Consider the following 24514-nt stretch of genomic DNA (forward strand, 5'->3'; position numbering starts at 1 on the left):
AATTATGAAGCAGAAAGGTACATAAATTAAAATGTGCTGGGAAATGTAGGAATGGGGGTGAGGAAGGCCCCAGGTGAGGCATCATTCAAAAATGATAGAATGTGTAGATGGAATGCCTGGTTGCATTAAAAAAGATGCTTTTCACGCAGGGGGTGCACGGTTTGTACATAATACATATGCAAAATGTTGCCATCTCACGATCGTTGAACGGGGGATAGATATGAGCCAGCATTTATTATTCACAAAAAGAGTACATTTCATTGAAAAATTCAATGGAACTAAAATGTTGATGGCAACATACACCAGTCCAATTGTCTCAGTGTATTTTGTGGTGATGCAGCCTTCTAGAAATGTCCCATGGCCCCAGGAATTTATGATTCTATGCTTCTAGGAAATGAAACTACACACTTCCTTACATAATAACCCCCCCGCCCCGCAATGAATGGCTTGATAAGGCAGGCTTTGCACACAGAAACATACCATTCCGAACTAGGGAAATTCAGCTTCCATGTAGCCTGAAGTGCCTGATCCTGCCTAATCTTGGAAGCTAAGCAGGGTCAGGCCTGGGCAGAAGTGGGATGGGTGACTTGAGCGTATGATTCTATGATTATTGCTGTCAACTGCCTAGAGAGCTTTGGCTATGGGCAGTATAAAAATGTAATAATAATAAAATGTGAAAAATCCACTTGGGGTAGGAATCCACTGGATTCCCTGGGCTCAGCTCCCCATATTCCACAGTCCAAGTTCCTAGCAGGCATACTCAGCACTTGTGGGGCACTAGGCAGGAATTGATTCCCATGTGCTGCGCAAGCAACGCGCCCCCCCCCCCCCCGTTCATGCCACGTGTCGCAGCCTTTCTGCCGCTGTGCCTGATGCGGAAGAAGGTTGTTTGTAGAGGGTTTACCAGGAATGGAGCCCCACGTGACCACTGCCCATGCAACCCCCCCCCCCTTTCGCACGACCTGCATCAGCTTCTGGGCATGGAAGAAGGGGGCCAGTTGCTCAACCAGCGGTGTTTGCAGACTTCCTCTCAGCTCAGCTCACTTTCTGAGTCTGGGCCGAGCATGAGAAGAAGCTTATGAATGCCAGAGCGATGAATTCCACCAGGTTTTGTGCAGCTGTATTGCACACCCTTTTCCATTTTCCATTTGAGAGAGGGACCAGAGCTCAGACGTGCATAGAGCTCAGAGGGACCAGATGCTCCGGTTCATATGCATTTGGGAGGGACCAGAGCTCAGATGTGCATAGAGCTCAGAGGACCAGATGCTCCGGTTCATATGCATTTGGGAGGGACCAGAGCTCAGACGTGCATAGAGCTCAGATGTACTTGGCATGCTGCAAGTCCAACTTGGGATCTCTGTTCCATACGGCTGGCATCAAAGGGAGGCTTGGTTGGGCATCGCCTGTGGCTGATGCCTGACTAAGGTCCCAGCCGCAGGAACCTCCTCATGTACCACCTTGCAGCAGTGGCCGGGACACAGGTGAGGAGAAGGTAGGGGGCCCCTGCGGCTGTTTTGCAGAAGGGTCCTCAAGAACCTGGAGCTGCCATTGCTTTAGTTCCAGGCTCCAGTGGGTGGATCTCAGGAGTCTATTGGAAAACAGTGTAGATTCTGCAGGTATACCATCTGCCCAGCAATGTGGTCCAGTAGAGAGAGTTAAAGCACCGTCTCACACTCTCTTTTCTCCAAATAGCCGCCTCAAACATCAGTAGATCCTTCTTTCGAATAGACATGCATAGGCTGGTTCCCGTAAATGTTATTTTACTGAGAAAACTTCCTCAGGGGCAGCAAAACTCCAGTCAACTGCCTTCCTTGCATTTCTCAATAACAGGCTTACAAACTGAATAGGTCACATTGGAACTAGTGTGACTTACATTTGAGTAGACCTACATAGGATTGCATTGAGAATTAATTTGCATTCAAAGTATTAAAAGGGCTTCTAATAGATCAGTGGCCAAACAATTTGCAAAAGGAAAAAACCCCCTACTTTGTATGCATTTTCTACCCAGCATATGGGTGGCCCATAGGGAATTAATGGTATGTATGAGGCAATTTGTTGTAAATGACCAGGTTATGATGATTTTCTAGGAGAGGTTTACTAAAATGGTTCCTTCTAGCAAAATATTTGCTCACTGCAAACCAAACCAAACGGATAACCTTAATATCACACAAACATTACTTCTAGAATTTTCCTGATACGTACAAAAACATTTTTTCACAACCAGATTTTGTTAAATATAGACCGTCTTATCTCCCTAAACTATCAGCTGGCTTTCATTTTCCCTTGATGGAATTGGAGGATATTTTGTAACCAGAGTTTTATTCTATTTGTGCTAATTTAGATTAGCACGAGTGCACGTTCGCACATTAGTGTGACAGCCTGCGCATTTGTGCCAATGTGCTAATGTGTGCTGATTCATCTGAATTAGTGTAAATTTCCCCACCTCGTGAAAAATACAGTCCATAAAGCTTGCTGTATACTCCGTAGGTTGTATCCATAAAAAATTCTGACCTATTTGCATCTGACATATGTAGATGTTACCACGACAGAGTTTCTGAGTTGTCAAGGGAATGTTCATTGCTTGCTCAATGAATATATATATTTAAAAATATATGATGACAGGGGAAAGTTGAAATAAGCAAATTGTCTTGATATGAAAGGAAATGGATCTGCAGGACAAGGAAGCAAATTCTAATGTTCAAAGGAAGATCAGTGGCCAAGTTACACATTCATGTACATCAGCAGATTCCCTCTTCACCTCATTACTCAGGACTTGCATAGAAATTGATTGTTGAGAACAATTCTGTTGATAACAAAGATTCCTTTGTTGGCATCCAAGGCACCGATTCCAGAGTGGCATATTTAGAACAGAATTATTGAACTCAGAGCAACCTAAGATGCTCATGGCTGAGTCGGATTTATTTCAATGGGTCCACCCTGTGTATCACTGTGTCTCCAGGACACACATGAAAGCCAACACCTTCTGTGGTTGTAGTGGAAGGATGAAGATGGATGCAGTAGCACAATACAGAAGATTGTATTGTGCCATTTCTCTGCTGGATTGGAACAAGGCTCTGTCCAGAACAGGAGCAGAAGGGACAGATCTGTTCTGAAGTCAAAGATGAACAAAATGGTGAATTGAACAAATCCAATAGCTACAGTCTCATCCAGTTGCCAGCCAAATTAGACCGATGTGGCCTGTAGGTAAACATTCCATGAAGAGTTCAAGGGATGTACCACCATTGAAAAATTCATTCGAACTACACCTTGCAACTAGTCAAGTACCTTTTGTTCAATCATTTGCTCATTCATGGAAAATTTGCACACCTAAAAAAAGGAGAAATCCTGCTAAACTTTGGAAATCCCTCCCCAAATGCATTTTTTCATCCTTTAGCTTATGGGGGCAATACACATATTCATTTTTTAAATATTTTTCTGCATGTTTCTGTGACTAGATTTGCATGAAAGAATGGATTTCTTCTTTTTAAGTGTGCAAATCTGCAGAATTTGTGTGACTTTGGAAAACCGGGTGTGCTGCAGAATCCATAGGTCTGGTGCCTAGAAATCTGAAATTGTTTGAATCCGTTGTGAATGCTTTCAACTTCCCCACTAGCAATGCTAATTCCACATGATAAACATGGCTAAATACACAGATCTGAACCCAGGCTTTTAAACTTCATGTACTTAATGCCCCTGGATGTAAATGGGAAAAGCTGGCAGTTTTTCCCATATAGGATTTTTTAAAAAATCTCATATTCTTTCCATCCCAAATGTTTTGCCTTACAATTCCCATCAGCCCCAGCTAGCATAAGTTGTGGGGAGGAATGAGGAGAGGTGCAGGTTGACCCCCCCCCCCTTGCTGGTCACAACTTGCCCACCCAAGTATTTAGGATAATAGAAGAGATGCACCAACATCCTGACTTTGCAAGAAGCAGCATCACACTCTTAAAGGCAGGCCTTCTGTGCAGGCAAAATGAGGCAACAATTTGCATTTATTATTAAAGCTCACCCTTAAAACATTTAGCAGCAGAATCATGACATGTCTAAAAAATTGAACGGGGAGAGAAATCTGAAATGCGCATTTGGTGTTTTTAATGAGTTGGCATCCTATAGAATTTCAATGCCAGTAATGCAAAGGGTGGAAAAATTTCCCTGCATCTCTTCATACATCGGTGATTAGGCACCAGCAGAGAGCTAAGTACCTTTGCGTTATGCCTGCTGACAGGTGCTCTGTCATTTGAAAACTTCCCTGTTCTACCTCCAGGGTGAATCAGGCAACTGGCAAGAGAGCAATTCAAATTGTCACTTGGTTCTTCCTCTAGAAAAAACATGCAGTCACTTTTTATGCATGGGTGGCCGCTTCTGGATTCTCCAAAAAGGGCATGTGTGTGGAATCTTCTAAGAAGAGGGCAGTGCTTAATTTACATTTGTATATGCTTGTTTCTTATTTATTACATTTGTGTCCTGCTTTCTTACTGCAAGGAACCCAAGGCAGCGACTTCAATCCTTCTCCTTCTTTTCTTCCACCTTTCCATTTTATGTTCATTACAACCCTGTGAGGTAGGTTAGGCTGAAAGGCAGTGGCTGGCCCAAAGTCACTCAATGGACTTCATAGCCGAGTTGGGATTAGAACCTGGAGCTCATGTGTCTTAGTTCAACACTCTAATCACTGTGCCATGCTGGCTCTTTTTGTGAATTTGTTGTGGCAAATATGAAAATAATCATTATAATTGAAATAAAAATGCAATAGATCTCATCAGACTGTGTAAAAAAGGGCTAATGTGTCTACCTGTTCCATTGGATGTTCAGGTGTTAACTGCTGATGGCTTATGGTTCAATAAAGTTAAACTAGTTTGGATGAGATAGCCCTTAGGATAGTCCTGTGTAAAAAGGGCCACCCGGCCACCACAGAGCATGGAAACTACTCCTTTTCTTTTAAAGTCATTCAGACAAACGACCATTTAGCGGTGCAGGTGATATTTCTTCCATCTCTAATTTATTTATTTATTTGGAATTTTTGTATGCCGTCCCATTCGCATAAGCCTCTGCACGGCTTCCAACATCATAAATAAATACACATGAAAATACATACATATAAAATCTGGATCCATCCTGGCTCAATATTTAAAACCAATAAATACAATCAACAATTATTAAAATATCGTTTAAATAAAAAGGTCTTGGCCTGGCGCCGAAAAACAAATAACGACGGCGCCAGGCGGACCTCTCTGGGGAGCGCATTCCATAAGTGGGGCGCTACCGCAGAGAAAGCCCTCCTCCGGGTAATCACCACACTAGGAAAAGGTTCAGCTGCTAAATTTGTATTTCTCAGGCTGTTGTCAAAGGCACCTCTGCGCATTCCCTCAACAGTCTGGACAGAGCTTCTATCAAAATGTATGGACCTATGAACATGGCAAGGTCCATTCAGTCTACGCTTTGCAGATTGTCGGGTGGCTTTTCCATCATCTGCTCGCTGACAGAATTGGATTCTGCACACACATTCATATGCAGCTGTGCAAACTCACCCTTCCAAAAATGCACAGATCTCCCAATATATGCACACTCTCCCCAAATGCATATTTTAAGGATTTAACTTATGGACAAAGTGTGCCTTTTGGGTTGGTGGCGTTTTAAGAGTTCTGTATTTTTCTTTGACTGTGTAAGATGATGGTGAGCTAAAAAGTGACAGTCTAGAAGTTCACGCCACTCAGGAAAAACCAGCATGTTGTGGAATATCATCATCATTGGTTATGCTCAAAGGGACAGTCAAATTCTGGGAGATAAGGATTTGTATCAATGGCCGTCAATGGTTGTGACCCTGACCCTAACATGGATGGACCATGTTTGCAGAGTACATGGTCGAAATCCAGGGGAAGGGGTTAAATGACAGGCATCCTGCTTTCACACCTGACAATGTGAAGATTTCCTGGAATTGCCTAGCTCAGCCTTTCCCAACCTTGCACCTTCCAACATGTTTCGACTGCAACGCCCAGAATTCCCAGTCAATGGCCCTGCTGGATGGGAATTCTGGGAGTTGCAGTCCAAATGCCTCTGAAGGCTATCAACTTGAGGTCAGACCAGGCTGTGTGTTGAAGGTGTTGTGCACCATCCAGGGAGAGTCAGATCTGACCATTTTGAATTCTTTGAGATTCTCATTTACCTATTCTTAAGTTCAGCTCATCCTGAACTCTGAGCCAGCTTTTTAAAATTTGCATGATCATTCATAAGTATTTTTCGCAACTTTCTCCTGATGCATACATGTTTGTATGTCATGTTGCTTTACAGGCACATTTTAAGTGTCATTTTCTCAGTTGTACGCATTGTTTTATCCTTTTTTAACTAGACAACACCATTGCAAAATTCAGAGAAATGCTAAGTTTGGTGACTGAAGTTCAGTTTGCATCATGCTTGAAAATGCAAGTGAGCAAATTCACATTAAAATTCAAATTTAATGGATTTCTTTTTTGTGTCTAATACCAACATAAGAAGCTTAGGTTGTTGGGGCTTCCCCCCTTCTGCATCTACACTGGTTTTGGAATTCTTATGACTCTCACAGTTTTAGTTTTTTTGGCTCTGCAAAGCAATTAATTTCCTTCTGTTGTTGTTGGTCTGTTTTTTATTCTTGTGGTGCTGCATGGCTCTACGTCACACCCAGTGTTACACACTCCCGTGTGACTCCATATGTGTTAATCATTGTATGGTAGATTGCAACGAGCTAAGGTGATGCTTCCTTTGAGCCTTAAAGAATTCTGCTTGCTTCCAATCCAATGACCAGAAGTAGGCCAAATGTTTCTATTTCCGTCTTGGAAACAAAAACTTCTGCCTCCAAGATGGGCTGAGGTTTGTACACACACAAAGGACATTGGTGTAATCACACCATTTGTGCAGCATGCATGCAATTGAAGCACATTTATGGGGCTTGTGCAAGATACTTTGCAAAGTTAGTGCAAACTGGCATCTGAAAACCACGTGAATCCAGTGTCATTAGCATAAAATCAGCTAGTCTGTGCAAATCAGTCCTCCCAAAGCACCTGGTCCTTGCACAACTGCGTGAGGGCCGTGTGTGTTTTGGAATTTTGTTTTTTGGTGCCAGGCCAAGACCTTTTTATTTAAACGTCATTTTAAGTGTTAGCTTTATTTATTGATTTTATATCTTTGGCCAGGTCGTCTCCAATTATATTGTTTTTATATGTTTAATATGCATTTATTTATTGTGAGCCGCTCCGAGACTTTGGCGAATGGGGCGGCATAGAAGCTTATTAAATAAAATAAATAAATAAATAAATTTTGTAGCATTCTATGGAAATGCGAAAATTGCAGAGTGCCTTTGGGAAAAGCTGGCTCCACTTGCACTGAAGCAAATTAGCACAAGCACAGGTCTGGCAAACCAGAATCCAGGCAGCCAAAGCATGAAAATCCCTCAGACAAGCAGAGTGAGTCTTTTACGATCTGACAGTGGCACTTTTCTCATCTGGGCAGGGATCAACATGAGAATTACTGTAATTCTCCTCCCATGAACCTTATACCTCCAGCATTATTGTAAACCTAAGCATTCTGGTTTCTGATTAAGATCCCACATCTGACACATTGATTGAAATGCCTTCATTATTTTCTTCACTTCCCAAGATGAGGCAATCCTTGACAAAGAGGTTAATTGCAACCCCATCTAGCTATGCTAATGTTTTATTAAGCAGAGAACTTGTCATGACTGCTTTTTCAGCAGAAGCAAAGCTGCTAACAGTAAAGCAACCTGACAGGACTCTTTTCCTGAACCGGTCCTGAAAGTAACATAAGAGCAGCACCTCCTTTAAACCAGCAAACCAAACTGACCCCCCAACCAAGATCAAAAAACCCAGAGAAGCGGCAGCCCAGGCCTCCCCGGTGATGACCCCCTCGGGAATGCTCCAAGAACAAAGGAAGCTCAGCGTTTTTACTCTTCTGCAGATGCTACGACAGCCACTCAGCTGCCCTGAGCTGGTCCTTTCCCTCGAGTTCCAAAACTCAAGACAGTCCTTTGAAATGCAGTTCTTTTGCTGAAGCTTTTCTGTTGGCAGAGCAGTTTAACTCTGGAGAGCCTTTCATCAAAGCTGGGAGGAGAAACCTCTGCTCATGTCCCGTGCTGAATCCAAACTACCCTACTATGGTTTGCCCTAGAAAGACCTAATGTGATTTTTTGGAAGCACTTTCGCTGCATCCCTTTTGAAAAATCCACATGCCGAATGGGGAAGAAAACCTCCCATGTTCGGGATCAATCATGTCGGCGAAGTTAAGCAGGTGGCGCTTTCTTTGCTGTTTATGCCCCCACCCCCAGAAGTGGCGCTTTGCTTCTGGCCCCATGCAGCCCCTGCCCCCCCCCCCCCCGTGACCCTTCAGAAAGGGCCCTCCATCGCTCTATTGGAGGCCAAGTGGCTGTTCCTCTTTGTGTCTCTGTCCTTTGCCTCCTGCCGGCTTCCCCTGCTCCAATCTCCTTAATGCTGGATATCCCCAGAAAACGATTAGTTTGATGTATGAGCCAGGAATGAACCGTTTGGTGTCAAAAGCAAACACAAGGGCTGGTGAGGAGCTTGTGGCTGTGTGTATTTGACTCTCTGTGTCGTCCCTCAAGGCGGGTTGGCTTTTGATTTTGCTGTGATGTCGCTGGGGGCAGGGGCGGTGGAAGGAGCAAGAGAGCCGAACCTGAGCCAGGCTGTTCTCAGCCACCCCAGTGCGTTCCCCTCCGTTTGCTGCTAGCCCCACCTGGGAGTGGAGTACAGGTATCCAACAGCGGCTTTTGGAGTGTGGGGCTTTTAGACAAAAGGGGGGGGTGTAGGGCGGAGGGGCCAATCCCTACCCGCCAGTGTGACTCCTGCGATCCAGTCTGGACACGCACACACACACTGCATGGGGAGAAATGTGCAAGATTCAGCGTCAGGCCATGCCCTTCTGCTGAAAAGGGTCCCTGCAGCTCAGTCTGGCCGGGGTGCAAGTGGGCCGGGATGCAGCTGGCCAGAGCTGGTAGCACTGACCCCGGGACCTAGAATTGCTCTCTTGGGGCACAGTCTGGTGGGTAAGGTCCAGGGTGCTTGTGTGCCTCCAAACCTCGAGGCTTTTGAGCATCCAGTCTCTGCCTGCCGCTCCTTCCACTCTGCATTTTAGCGGAAGGGCTTTTCTTATGTAATGTGCATCAAAGTAGCATTAACTTGATCCAGTGTCTAAGTACTCCCAACCCGGTAGTTGGCTGGATCTCATGGGGGAAGGAGCTCCATTGGATTGAATTTTGTTTCTAAAACTGAATCAGACCAAACCCAAACTCACTGATAGATAACAGAAATTAAAGCTAATACAGGCTGTACAATCCTGAATGCATTGAAGTGTTGGAACCATTGCAATTTGTTTGTTATTCATTTATTATTTAATGATAGAAACATCAAAACCTCTTTATCAATGTGTTGCTAATTAGCTTTTTCACAGCAGTTGAAAAGCATTTACATTTATTGAACCAACATTCTAGCAAATCCTTCCTTCCGTCCTTCCGTCCTTCCGTCCTTCCGTCCTTCCTTCCTTCCTTCCTTCCTTCCTTCCTTCCTTCCTTCGTTCCTTCTCTTTCAGACCATTTTCACAATTTCTTATAATAGGTTATCTGTTACATTAGGATTCTGTTCCAAATCTTTCTTTTTCTCATCTTTTATTTATAGGTGTTCTTTTTCTCCCCTTCCCTCCGCAATTATTGTCTGCTGAAATAAGTGCCGTAGTTAACATATTCCCTACCTTTTCATGTAATTTATTCAGTATTCACTTTCCGAGTCCACTTAATCACAAGCCAGCAGGGTCTATCGCTGATGGACACACTCTGATCTCTTCTGTGGCACTTGTTGCATCAGTGCAAAACTTCTTAATGTCTTTTCACTCCTGCCGGAAGCGTTTGAAGTCCACCTGGCCTTTCCCGTGCCTCAACAGCATGTATTAGATAACTGATGCAGCTTTTAAAGCTTATGTGGAGTGAATGTAATTCCATAAAAAAGACCTGATAAAAGTTTCCTTTTCCCAAACATCCATAGAATAACTAGGGCCATCTCAGCATATCTTATTCCATGGTTTGTTGGGGGTACCAATTCTCAATATTTTCCCCATTATTATTATTATTATTTATTCACTTCTCTTATACTGCCCAAAGCCTAAGCTCTCTGGGTGGTTCACGACATTAAGTCACCCATCCCAATTTCAACCAGGCCCGACCTAGTTAGCTTTCAAGATCAGGCAGGATCAGGCACTTCAGGCTATACGGAAGCTACCATCTAATGCCACTCTGATACCTTGTAATGCACGTAATAATAGATACCCTTTGACAGCCAGAAAGGACATTGCTTTTGCTCCCACCAAAGGCCAGAGCCCACTGCAAGCAGGGACGCACGAGGAATCTGTTTGGGAGTGGAAATCCATTGGCTTCCATAGGCTGTGCTCCCTGGACTCCGGCCCGACTTGCAGCAGCCGAGTCAGTTCCTGGTGAACGTGCGCAGCTTTTGCAGGATGCATGCCAGGAATCAACCGTGTGTGTGGCAGAAGCAGCACTGCTCTCCCATGTCAGATGCAGCCACCATTTGGACAGAAAAGACTGGTCGCGAGAAGCCCCCCAAGAAAGGGGTCCCTCACAGCCACGAGCAGAGTCCCTCTCCCAGGCCGTGTGTTGGGCCTGAGGCTGAAGAAGGGCAGCTGGGAAGGGCTTGCCCGGGGAGGCGTCCTGTGTGGCCACTGCGCAAGCAGCCTCCGTCTTCCATGCCGCTTGAAGCCTCTCCGCTGGGGAAGATGGGCACCAGCTCTGCCACTGGGGTGGGGGAGGTCTGTGGGCGTTCATGGATTTCCTCTTGGCGCAGCTCAGCTTGCTTTGCAGCACCAAGCTGAGCACAAGAGGAAGCGCTTGGGGGGCGGAGTGCAATAGGGTTGATCCTGACCCTAATTACACAACCTTGCTCCAGGTTGTTACCAAGCTTAGCCAGTCACCGGCTAGGGCAGACCCCGGGGGGACCCCAGACCCCAGGCCAAATGGAGCCTGAGGTAAGACATAGAGCCAAAAACAGCTCCATCCCAGTGCACTTTTAGAATAAACAGTGACAGAAGGGGAGGTGCTTTCCCAAACCTGAGTCTTGAAAGAAGTACAGGGAACTTACATTATATACCAAACATCACAAACATGATGTCTGGATGCAAAGTCGATGCATTCGCATTTTGTTCACTGGACAGGAAGTTCAGCATGGCTGTGGCTCTTGGGCTATGTGGTCTTCCTTAGGCTAATTTAAGTCGGGGTGAAACGGAGCATCATCGGTAACAAGGTTATACTTTCCTTTCCTCTCTTTTGTCCTGGTATGTTCTGGGTGGGGCGCCAGATCCGTGGGTCAGGCTCTTCTCACCCCTGTACTTCACGGATCAAAATGTCCCATTACTGTGCATCCCAAGACCTTATTCATTTGGTCAACCAAAAATTTGGAAGGGTTTAAGAGGGTTTGAAATCAATTCTGCTTAGTAGGTTGAAATTTTTTTTTTTTTAGGTTGAAATTTTTTATTTAAATAAAAACATACTTAGTAGGGGGAAGTGTTTGATGATTTGCAGTAAAATATACCCTGGTTGTGTGTTTATACGGGTGTTATGTAAGATTTATTCTTATGTATTTGTTAAGTTTTCCATTAGATTTATTTATGTAATTATGTCATAAGTTAAGGTTGTTATGATAATTATTGTAGTTTTGCAAATTGTTGCTTGATTGCATTTTATGTGCAGCACTGGGGAATTACGTGCTTACAAATAAATATTCTTTTTCTTATTATTATCGCTATGCTTTCCATCCCTGCAACAGACTTAGTTTGTTTTGCCTGTCTAAGTGTTTTTTCCCTGGAGTGCAAGGAAAGGAGGCAGAAGGACTGCCAAGATCCTGTGAATACGGGCACAGCCTGTCTCACATTTTCCTTCTCCCCGGAATGCCTATAAAATTGTATTTCCAAGGTCACTTTTGTGACCTAAAAGCTGCGGCCAGCACAGTTCTTTTCATCCTGAGGTCAGAGGTCAGATCTGAATTCTCTTATGCCCATCTGGACCCTAACTCTTAGCCATAGGATTATGTCCTAAAGGATCTGCATATATCCTTCTGTCTTCATAAATTACTGAGGATACAATCCGATGCATGCAGGGCTTTTTAATGTAAATATTCATCAGATTGTACACTAAGAAAGCATTCCAAACTCCAGTTGATTGGGCAGTGAAACAGAGGATTACCTCCCATTTCCAAACCCTACCGAGCTTTTATTGTTTATGGTGGGAAGAAGGGGTGGCAGGACAAGGGACTCCAAACCTTTATCACCTTCAGTGCTTACCAGTTGAGCTCCAGGCCCAATTTAAGGTGCTTGCTCTAAATGGCTTGGGACCAGGGAGGAGTGCCTGTTCCCATATGGACCTGCCTATATGTATCTTTCTGAAAGAGCCATCCTCCAAGGAAGTAAGGAGGATGGCCAATAGAAGAGTGACCTTCTCAGTTGTTACGCCCCACCTGTGGAACATCCTCCTGGAAGCAGTTGTCCTGGCACCCTGGTTACAATCTTTTTGGCACCAGGTGAAAACAGTGCTATTCTCTAGGCATTTTAATAATTTTAGTAATTGATTTTATCTTGATAGTTTTAAATCAATTGCCTTCAACTGTGTATTGTTTTGACTTCTTGTCTCTGCTTTTGTATTTTAATCCACTTGTTTCTATTGCTATGGTCAGGATGTGTTTTAATTGATTGTAATCTGCTTAGAGGGCCTTCAGGCCAATTTAGTGCAAAATAGGTTTAATAAATAAATAACTAAAAGCAACGCAATTAGAGATGTCATACTGAGGGGAAAAAAAGGATCTGATTAGATTAATATGATCCCGAGGCATCCCTCTAGTCTGGAGGTCTTAGCCATGCACCTGCAGTCTGCATTGCACAGAAGTAGGGATTCTGAGCAGGGTCATCTCCAGGGACCATGGTGTATGGGCCAGTTCCTATGAGAACAGCGGAGCCTTCAGATATCCGGGTTTTCAAAGCATTTGGGGCAGGGCATTGATCCTCTTTTTGCTTGAAGAAGCTTTCTGGGGCCACATTCCAGGAGTTTGTGATGACCACTTCCCCAAAACAATTACATAGTTCCACAAAGCTTTAATGCTGGTAACTAAGCCTTTGAAAAGGCATTTCAGCCTCTTAGAATGGAAGAAAAATGGGATAAAGGCTGGGAATCCATCCAGAGCTTTGGTCTGATGCAACAGGCCGGTGCCATGGGAGGGTGCAGGCCACCCTAGAGGGCAGGGGTTGATCCCAGGTGGGCTCAGTGTTCCCATCGTCCAGAGGCTCAACACTTTGGAAGGAGTGCTGACCAGGGACCCAAGGTCCACCGTCTTTGTTTTTATTCTCACAGTGAGTTTGTGAGGGAAGCTAGGCTGCAAGTCAGTGAATGGCCCAGAGTCCAACGAGCATCATAGCCAAATGAAGACTCGAACCTGGAACTCCTGAGTCCCACTCCAATGTGCTAACCACTACTCTATCCTGCTTGTCATGGAACCCAGAAACAAATTGGCAGCCAATGAAGTTAATATAATAGTCTTGTTATATGTCAGAATAAATAAGCTATCATACAGAGTACGGAGGAGGCTGTTGTACCTGGCTGTTGTACTTTCTTAGACTTGGTAGTTATTTCTGTTGAGTTCCTTGGCATTTTTAATGTATGATTTTATTGTGTTGTTGCACGGTAGGTATTTCATTATTGTTATATCAGCATATTTATTTTGCAAATGTATTTGGAATTTATTATACAATGTGCTTGGAATCCCAGTGTAATAGAAACTGTCCATCTGTTTCTATTGTTGGAAATGTAAACCGCCCTGAGAGCCCTGTGGGCTATGGGACTGGTTTACAAGTGGAATAATAATAGATGCACAGGGGTTCATTTTGGTGGCAGCTTCATTTCCCCCCTGCAACAGCCAGTGACTTCTTTAGTTACCAATTCAGTGTCAGAAAGTCAAATTACTTTTCATGGTGCTGGATCAGGGCCATTCAAGCTCTCTGCACCTGGCTGAGTCTGAAATCAGGATAATTTGAAGAGAAGTCAATGGAAAGGCATGCATTATTTTGAAGACTGGGAGTCAGGAAGACAAAACTACAAAGCTGCTTCATCGATTTTTGGAAAGCCTCAGTATTTCACCTTCGTTAGCCTAAATGAACAAGAAGGACGGATGTACATTCCTTCCCCCATGCCGTGCCAAGCTAGGGCATAGGAAGTCATTTTTGGAATGGCTCATTGATTTGAAGGAATGAATGGATGAACAGCACACTCCTGTTCACAAGGGAAAAAAGAGACTTATTTTCCCCCATGGCCAGGACGATTCCATGCTTCTGCAGTCAGGGCAGCACCAAGCAATGGCCATGGCCTGAGCTTCCCACTGCAAACATAGAAACAGAGCGAGTCAGAAGGGGCCTCCTGGGCCCTCTAGTCGGACCGCCATCTCCAGCCAGCTCCACTCATGACATGCCTACTATATGCATGTCCAGCCTATCCTTGAATACCCTCACCGATGGGGCCTCAACCACCTCCCGTGGAAGCCCATTCCATACCCTCGGGGTCCTAACTGTCAGGAAGTGCTTCCTGGCATCCAAATGGAACGTTGGCTCCCTGAGCTTTGCTCTGTTGGAACACGTCCTGCCTTCCTCTGCAGGGGAGAACAGGTCTCTACCCACCTCTTTGTGACATCCCCTCACATACCTGTATGTCACCAATAGATCCCCTTTGAGTCTCCTCTTCTCCAAGCTGAAAAGACCCAGTTCCCTCAGTCTCGCCTCATACGGCATCCCCTGCAAACCGGCCACCAACCTTGTGGCTCTTCGCTGCACTGACTCCAACCTGGCTATATCCTTTCTGTAATGAGGGGCCCAAAACTGAGCACAATACTCCAGTTGCAGGCGCACCAGAGTCGTGTAGAGTGGTAGTAATACCTCTCTCGATCTAGAAGCCACACTTCTGGCTATGCAACCAAGGGTGGCGTTCGCCCTCTTAATCACCGCATCACACCGCTGACTCATGTTCAGCCTGCAGTCAACCAGCACCCCGAGGTCCCTTTCACAAGTGCTGCTCTCCAGCCACTTGTCCTCTAAACCATCTGGAAGGATTTATTGGAGCAGCAGAACCATTAGAAGCTTACTGGCCAACCATCCCTTTCTGCTCAAAAAAGCTCACTGTGTGAATCAGCCCTGGGGAAGGAAGCTTGAGGGCTTAGCAGTTGCTGAACTCTCAAAGTTAGATGGAACAATGGTGAGATCCACCAACTTTGCTCAAGTGTGTGAAGGAAGCAACCTTCTTAGTAGAGCTGCAACCCTTACTTGACGGATGGCGTCGATCTGGAGTGCCCAGTGGTTTTGGACCCATGGACACCTTTGAGGCTATGAGGAAGTGCTGCAGGTGTGGCTGCCATGGAAGGTGTGTCTAACCTTCACTCCAGAAATTGAGCAGAAGCAGAGGAAGCGCCAAAGCCCTGTCCCACATTTAACTCCCAGAGGCTCAGCAAAAGGCCCTTTTCAGGTTGCAAGCCTGCACATGCTTTCACAGAACTCAGTGGGAATTGCTTCTCTCCAAGCTTGCATAGCATTGCTGTGCTTATCCTATGTGTACACACAGCCCACTGCCCAGTTTCAAGGGAAAGAACATGTGTTCCTGCGATCCCAGGCTCAGCCCATCTGGCACCTCCGCCGCCTCCTTGCCACCTGGGGAGATGCTCTGTGGGTGGGAAGGAGAGAAGGGGCTGGAAAGAAGAGAAGGAAAGCAGACCTTGGGGCTGGGGAGGAGAAGCAGAATGGGGAAGGGGAGAGGGAGAGAAAGAGGAAAGTAGAGGTGGTGGGAAAGACAGCAAGGCTGAGTCTAGGAGGGGAATACAGTGAGGCAAAGGGGTGCAGGGGAAAGAGAAGGGGCAACACTAGAGCTGGGAGGGGAGAGAAACCAGGAGATCAGGGGGCTGAGAGGGAGATGGAGCAATGCTAGAGGCAAGGATGGCTGACAAAGAAGATGGCAAGGGGTGGGGGAAAGAGAGAAGGAAAGGGGTGCAGCAGGACTCAGAGCTCGGGAAGGAGAAGACTGGGAAGGGCCTGGAAGCAACCCTTTCCTCCCATCTCTTTCTGCCCATGAAACTGACCAGTGGCAAGCTCATGGATAAGAAGGAAAAACTGGTGCCCTGTTTTTTTAAAGATTTTTACTAAAAATAATTTTTTGAAGGGGGCAGGGAGTGAAGCTGAAGTGAAGATGGGGCACACACCATGGTTGGGGACCCCTATGCTAGTTCAACCAGGGTGTAGACAATATGGTGCCCTCTAGATATTTAGGGTTATAAGTGCCAGCATGGCCAATGCCCAGGGATGATGAGAGTTGTAGTTCATATGGAAGGCCACCAGGTAGCCTTCCATTGGGTTGGATTAATAACTGCTCAAAACCCTTTTGATGAACTTGGCAAAAAGTGCCTGATTAAGTGGTCAACACGTCTGTATTAAAAACAATGTTAATTACATAATTCGTAATGTCCGTGATTAGGAAGCTGAAGGCAGTAGAAGCCATCTTAGAGCAGACATTCCTCTTTGGTTCGCTTACAAGATGGAGTGCGTCTTCTGGCAGGGCTCCTTCTGCATCACGTAAATGAAATGTGCCATCCAAAGAGCCGCTTTTGGGGGGTGGTCTCCTTCAGAGGCCATGGCAAGGGAGAGGGAAGGGGAGTTTCATGGGCTAGAGAGTCTGTAGGGCCCGAGTGTTGCCTGTGGGCTGCCCTTTGGAAAGTGCTGATGGTCTCTAGCAATGAGCAGGGCTGTAGCAGGAGTGCTGCCAGGCCTCTGTCACCAGGGTGGGATGATGCTTGCCAAGGAGCCCCTGTCGGTACCCACCTGACTTAGCATCGATTCCGCCTGGTTTTTATTCCATTTCCTGTGTCAAATTAATTTTAAAAAATGGTGCAGCATGCTCTGCAGCAGCATCTGGACACCCTGGTGGTGGTCATGGTCTTTTTTTCAGGGCGAGCGTCAAATGCATGGCTGGCCTTCTCATTAGGCAGGGTGAGACAAATGATGGGAAGAGAAGGGTGAATTGTGGAAAATTTCACTGTTGCTTCCTGCTGGATGCCCATAGTGAGCTCTGATGCCTCCGCTCCTGTTCCAGCCGCTCGTCCACCTCAAGTCTTGTGAGAGCGTGCCTGAAGCCTTGTGAGGCTCCAGACAAGGTCCACGCAAGGTGGAAGGCAGGTCGCTGCAATGGCTTCTCCTCTCAGGTGGCAAGACTGAATGCATGGAAAGGCCAAAGAGGAAGGGTCAGCCTGGAGCTTCCTCATGGTGAGGGCTTCCCAGGGCAGTGGGAGAGGTGTAACCACTGCGCTTCAGCCTGAACTTCCAGGAGCTGTCCATGGTTCTGTACGCCACCCCAAACTGGCTTTAGCAGCATGGATAGCTCCTTAAAAGTTCAGGCTGCCACCTGGTGTGGATGCACTGCCCTTTCTAATACAAAGAGGAGGAAGTCAAATATTAAAAGCTTTAATCTGATCGTGATGCAGATTAATGACTGGAACTTCTGGGAATAAGTCTTCCCCGACTGACCATCTGTCATCAAAAATTCAAAATAGCTGACTAAGCTGAGATAATTCAGACGCATGCAAGAGTCATAGACAGTATGCAGATATTATGCTGCAGTCGCTGGCAGCTGTCTGGTTTCTGTAATCTCAGTTTGCTTTTTAGAAAGGGTTCTTTGGGGGTTCTGAAGAAGCCGTCCTTCCATTGCAGAGAAGCTCCCAGGGCTGTATTCCTGAGGTGGGTGGGACCAAAGGCCAAGGGGAAGTACTGAAACATCAGCCTGTTCCAACTTCACCCTCTTTCTGCCCGTAAGTAGGAGAGGCATTTCAGCCTTTGGAGGCTGGGAAGAAAACTGCACGGAAGCCAGCAAAGTGGGAAAGGGTTGGTGGTCCGGGAGAAAGAGGCAGGGCAAGGAGAAAAGGACGTGGTCACCTGCGGACTCCTCCCTGTGCTTTGCATCTCTGATTGATGCCCTGCCTAAAGATGAGAGTCAACACCCTAGGCTTGTCTCTACTCACTTCGATTTTCCGTGAGGTGAGATTCAGCACCGACGCATCCTGGCCAGACACCAGAGCTGTGCCTGCTGTTGTGGCCACTCCGGAGGCAAAGCTAGGCCAGCCTGGCACCTTCGGTGACTCTTCAGAAGAGTTGGGCTGCAAGAGGCCTGAGAATACCTCTTCATAGGTGCTGCCTTCACTACCAGAGGTAGTGTGTCTGCATACATGTCAGCCAGTGTGGTGTGGCCAGTGTGGCGTGGTGGTTAAGAGCCTGGGACTGGGACTCAGACGACCTGGGTTCTAGTCCCCACTCAGCCATGGAGCCAACTGGGTGACTTTGGGCCAGTCCCAGACTCTCAGCCCAACCTGCCTCACAGGGTTGTTGTTGTGGGGATAAGTGTGGAGAATGCCAGTGTGGTGTAGTGGTGAAGAGCATGGGACTGGGACTCAGGCGATCGGGGTTCTAGTCCCCGCTCAGCCATGAAGCCAGCTGGGTGACTTTGGGCCAGTCCCAGACTCTCAGCCCAACCTGCCTCACAGGGTTGTTGTTGTGGGCATAAGATGGAGGAGGAGAATGATGTAAGCTGCCTTGAGCCCTTCATAGGAAAAAGGCAGGATATAAATCGAAAATAAATACATACATACATGGCAGGCTGAGGAGCTTGGCCGGATAGAAACATAGAAACAGAGCGAGTCAGAAGGGGCCTCCCGGGCCATCCAGTCTGACCTCCGGCACCACCCGGAGGCTGCTCTCCAGGCACTTGTCACATAACCTGTACTTCTGACACAGGTTACGGAGGGACCACTTGCGCCCATCCTGCGGGAGGGATCCTGTGAGCAGCTGCTTTGCCATCGTGTAAACGGAGTGCTGGACTGGGTGGACCATTGCTCCGCAGCAGGGCTGTTCTTACGTTTTTACATCCACATCCCAGAATCTAGAGAGTTGACATTATTTACAGGTCTTTGGAAAACTGCCTTGGATATTGTGGGTGGAGTAACAATTCCTACTTACTTCCAGAATAATTCCTCATTCTGACCAGGCCAGACCTGGAGCGCAACCTGAGCAAAATGTGCAGGAACATTGAAGAAAGTGCAAAATGTTTAAATGAAAATATATAAATGAATAAGCAAGCAAAAAATTCCCAGTGGGGGTTTTATACACTGCTAGAATTGCCAGGTGACACGGTAAGCAAATGGGGAGGATCTGAGGATCGATAGATCCATTTACAGAAATCAAGTCAGCTAAGCTTGCAACATTATATTTCATGCCTAGACAGGTATTGCTACTTCTAATTGGTGTGGTGGTGGTGGATTAGCTCCAGAATATATCATTAAAAAAAAGAAGAAAACCAGGTTCCTTCTTGTTGGATATTTTTAGGAGTGGCACACCTGGTGAATCATCTATTTAGTATTCACCAGATTTCAGAAGATTTTATGTATGATGTTATAGTCTTCCACTAGAAGTTGTCTGATTGGAAAGTTGTTCTCTGTATCACAGCCTTAAACACTGTTGTTTGCCCAAACGTTCCTGGAAAATGATAGGAAACATCCACCTATTCAGCTAATTCTACCTGATACCGATTCCAATTTATTTCTGACCTCAAATGTAGTTTGTACTGGGTGGTAGCCCTTTTATTTATTTATTTTATTTTATTTAAAACTTTTCTACCCCATCCACCACTGACATCTCGGGACAGCTTACAATAACTGTGACTTGACTGTGGCTTTCTCCCCCCAGAGAAGCTTGCATGAGAACCCCCACTGGCTCCAGTAAGATCTCTTTAGCATTACCTTGCAGACCTAAATATTCTAAACTGGATGTATGGCAGATGCTGTTACTGTTGTTGTTATGTGCCATCAAGTCATCTCTTGATGACCCTATGAACGAAAGCTCTCGAGGCGTCCCGTCCTGGACAGCCCTGCTCAGCTCTTCTACATTCAAGGTTGTGGCTTCCTTGATGGAGTCCACCACCCATCCCATAGCTGGTCTTCCTTTTTCCTTCTGCCTTTGGCTCTCCCTATAAAATTGTTAGGACTGTTACCCGCAAATGACGAATGACAGGTGGTCGTGCACAACCCAGGTAGCTCATGAAGTTTTCCTCCTTCTTCACAGGCTGGACCAAGTTTGCTCGGTTGACACGAGCTCTGACGAACAGCCGGAGTGTTCTGCAGCAACTCACTCCTATGAACAAAGCCGAGGTGGTCCATAAACACTCTCGGTTGGCTGAAGTAAGTGCCCAGTTAGCCCACAGAGTGTTGGGCAAGAATTCAAACAGGGTAGAAGGAGGTGGGCATCCAAGTCTAAGGGGACGAGGCCCTCAATATCAGCATATCTTAATGTTCTCACAGCTTTGGGAGAAGCATTTCAGCTGTTCAGATGGGGGAAAGCACACGGAGGCTGGGAAACTACCAATTGATATGGAGTTTGGAGAAAGGGGATGAAGCTGGGAGAGAGGGCGTGGCCCTCTGGGGAACATGGGGAGACTGGATTTACCTCCCCATGAGTAGACTAGGCCTGAGGTTCTGCTCCCTTGCCCTAAAATGTCACTTAATTTGGGACAAGCTGCTCAGAAAGAGAAGTGGATGTGGCTGCACTTTGGCCTTGTGTAACTCAGGAAGTTCAGCTGACTGGGTTTAGGCCAAGGCTGTGGGGGCCTCTTTTAGCATCCCGAGCACCAAAGCATCTAGGGGATGCATTCCAGCGGTGGGTGAGGCCAGTGCAAAAGGCCTGGGGCCTAAAATACCAAAAAGGTCCACATGTTTAAGTTTAAGGCTCTTAGGGTCAGTTGCTATATCTTAGGGGAGGCATTTCAACCATTCAGAATGGGGAAAAATACTGCTCCAAACAGGGAACCCATCCATCCGTTCATGTCTGGCAGAAAAGGGGTGGGCCAGAGGAACCAGGTATAGCTGGGAATGTGCAAGGAATCTGGCTTGGGTAGGACTCGATCAGGATCCCTGGAGTCAGCTCCCAGGACTCTGTTCCACTTTGGTGCAGTTCAGGCTCCTGGCAAACATGGCCAGCATCCCTGCTGCACTCGCAGGGACTGAGCCCTGCAGTGATGCTGAGCAAGCAGTGTCCCTCTTCAGCATCATATGCACCAGCCTTCTTTGGCTGCATGAGACGTGGCACATGAAGTGGAAGAAGATTGCCAGGTGCACCACCTTTGTCCTGTGGACACCTGTGGACTTCCTCTCGGCTTGGCTCACTTTCAGAGGCAGGACCCACCCTGAGGAGAAGTCCGCAAATGACAGAGGGGCAGATTCTGTGGAGCGCCATCCCATCCCTAGCGTAGCCTTCTGTGGAAGCGAGACGACCAACTGGGGGCCCAGTCTGGATGGCAGGTTTGAGGTTCTGCACTCCTCAATTAGGCGGTAATTAGGGTCTTACTTTTGTGTGCTCTTGCCATGAAATACAGGGAAAGGGAGCAGGTTGTGAGACGAGAGGCTGAGGGGTGCAGAGATGAGGATTCATGAGGGATCCCTGTGGGGAAACTGGGACAGGGAGACCCAGAGACCCCATAGTTCTTCTAAAGATACAACTTTGGGCTCTGCCAACAATGCCGTCCTTTCAGTCAGAAAAGAGGCTGTTCTACTTCAGCCCAGGCCAAACTGGGTCTGCAGCCTGTCACTGAGTCATGAACCAGAACCAATCTTACAACCTCTTTCGCTTCAGGTCCTCCAGCTCGGTTCTGACATTCTTCCGCAATACAAGCAAGAGGCTCCAAAGACGCCGCCACATATAATTTTACATTACTGCGCTTTCAAAACCACCTGGGACTGGGTCATCTTAATCCTCACTTTCTACACAGCCATAATGGTTCCTTACAATGTCTCCTTCAAGACAAAGCAGAACAACATCGCCTGGTTGGTCCTGGACAGCGTGGTAGATGTGATCTTCCTGGTGGACATAGTGTTGAATTTTCACACCACCTTTGTGGGACCTGGTGGAGAGGTCATCTCTGACCCCAAACTCATCAGGATGAACTACCTGAAGACCTGGTTCGTGATAGACCTCTTATCATGTTTACCTTATGACATCATCAATGCCTTTGAGAACGTGGATGAGGTAAGTCGTTTCAGCCTTATGCTTCCTGGATGACTTGCTCTAGTTGACAACATTCCTAATGAAAATCTCAATCAAGACGTAGAATACTGAGAATGTAGGAACAGAGGAGAGATTCGCTGGGTCATACCAAAGGCCTATTTGGTTCCGCATTCTCTTCTCACAGTGGCTAAGCAGGTGCCTTTAGGAAGCCCATCTGCATAACCTAATTGTGCCCTCCCATCCATGCTCATCAGCAACTAACCTTCGAGATGAGATTACTCAGGTGCCCTAGTCACAGAAGCCAGTGCTCCATTTGATGGACTGTCCAGTCCATGCCACAGAACCATAAAGAGGGTAGGAGCTTTCCACTTGCCCGTCCATAATTAGCACCTGGAGGGCAGGACTGAGAAGCCATGTAGGCCAACTTGTCAAGCTTCTGTGCTGCTGTGACACACATTGTATTTTGATTTAAATTATATTCACCATGTTTAAATTTGCACCTGTCTATATAAACTGGCACATGCCCCCCTCATGCGAATTGGTGTCCTCTGTTGTCTTTCATAGAATCATATAATAATATAGTTGGAAGGGGCCAAGAAGGCCATCGGGTCCAACCCCCTGCTGTTGCAGGCCATCAGTGTACACCATCCCACTCAGGTGACTGTCCAGTTTCTTTGTGAATGTCTCTAGAGTGGGAAAGCCCACAGCCCCTCTGGCCAGCTGGTTCCACTGTTATTCCACTGCATCACTGTTTTTGGGGTGATGCAGTTCCTCTTCATTGGGAACGAGGAAATTGTGGCATTGCAGCACTGGGCTGAAAACACAGGAAGGAATTCAGCAGGGGCAAACGCCAAGTTCTGTACCTAGAAAAAAGGAACTCAGTACATCTTTACAGATGGGGCCAAGATACTTGGCTCTGCGATACTGCCAGTGAGAAGGGTCTTGGCATTGTTGTAGATCACAAGTTGAAGCTGAGTCAACTACGTGCTGTGGCTGCAAAAAAGGGCAAATGCTATCTTAAGCTTCATAAATAGAAGCATTACTTCCAAATCCTGTGAAGTATTAGCTCTCCTATACTCAGCACTGGTTCGGCCTTGTCTGGAGATCTGCGTCCTGTTCTGTACATCACTGTTTAGGAAGGATGCAGACTAGCCGGAAGGGGTTCAGCCCTATGAGGAGAGATCGGAAGAACTGGGCATATTTAGCCCTGACAAGGGAGACTGAAGGGAGATATGATAGCCTTCACAAGTACATGAAAGGCTGCCACAAAGAGGAAGGCCAACACCTCTTCTCAATCATCCCAGAGTGCAGGACATGAAATAAAAGGCTCAAGGCATTGAAGGCAGAATTTATTGAGATCAAATGCATATTTTGCAGAAGACTATACAGGACCTGCTGCATTAGACCAAGAGCTCTCCAGCATGGTGTTTCCAAAAGCTGCTCAGCTGGATGGTTCAGGAAACCAAGAAGCAGGACTTTCCCCAGTTATACAAGTCACCAGTTGCAGGGTCTGGAAAATCCTCTGCCCAAGGTTGTGGAAAGTCATGCCGGTGGGTTCAGATACTGCTAGGCTGAGTTCAGTTCAGATACTGCTCGGCTACACTGAGTGTAAGTCTCCAACTTCTGATGTACCAGCAGCATGCATGGCCCTTCACAAGGCAAAAAAGCTAGATTTCTTACTCCAAGGAGTTTTCAGTCCAAAACTCAACATGGGAGACAAAAGATGAAGAGGAGGAAAGGAGGGAGGTCTGAGAAGTTGGGATAAATGAGGGGAATCCTATAGGGGCCCCACATGGACATGGCTGGATTCATGGCTGGACCTGCAACTGTCCTTACTCTTTGAAAATCTGCATCTTGGAAAAATCTTGGCTGGCTAAAACATTGTGCAAATTAAGGAGGGAGGGGAGGGGAGGGGAGATAGATTGAGAGATCATGCTTGTCTAGCTTCCTAAAATTCCTAAAATGATGGATTAGACAACCTATATGAGTTTTAAATATCCTACCCCCAACTATATAGTAAAAGGAAGAAATATTAAAAAGGGAGGGGAAGGAAGGAAGGAGAAAGTGGGAGGTGAGATGCTTTGGGATTTTAACCTCCGTCATTGAATTGCTAACAAGTACATTGGATACTTGAAATTGCTGGTTGTTTTCCTGAATCTTTATTTATTATAGTCTACTTACAATATTTATACACTGCTTCAGTGGGAAGGAATAGTCACATCTTTGGGAGTATTCCTTCTCAAACTTATATGTATGGATGTATATGTGTGTGTGAGAGTGCCCAAGTGTGTGTGTGTGTGTGTAAACACAAAAAGCCCTAAGTCTTAAAAGCCAACCTGCAACAAAAGTGTTATTCCAAAAGACAGCAGCTCTTTCATAAGCCCTTTGTTTGATT

At 46.3% G+C, this 24514-nt stretch overlaps 1 protein-coding gene across 1 annotated transcript in view; it reads left to right on the forward strand.

The window, feature by feature from the left end:
- KCNH5 (potassium voltage-gated channel subfamily H member 5) overlaps window positions 1-24514 on the forward strand; it is a 200413-nt gene that overhangs the window by 33466 nt on the left and 142433 nt on the right. The window contains exons 5-6 of the mRNA XM_044436976.1: window positions 20185-20300; window positions 21748-22140. Of these exons, the coding sequence (XP_044292911.1) occupies window positions 20185-20300; window positions 21748-22140 (509 nt within the window). The remainder of the gene's footprint in view (window positions 1-20184; window positions 20301-21747; window positions 22141-24514) is intronic.

Source organism: Varanus komodoensis, unplaced genomic scaffold, assembly GCF_004798865.1.
Source record: "Varanus komodoensis strain SLA01 unplaced genomic scaffold, ASM479886v1 scaffold3, whole genome shotgun sequence".
Classification (NCBI taxonomy): Eukaryota; Metazoa; Chordata; class Lepidosauria; order Squamata; family Varanidae; genus Varanus; species Varanus komodoensis.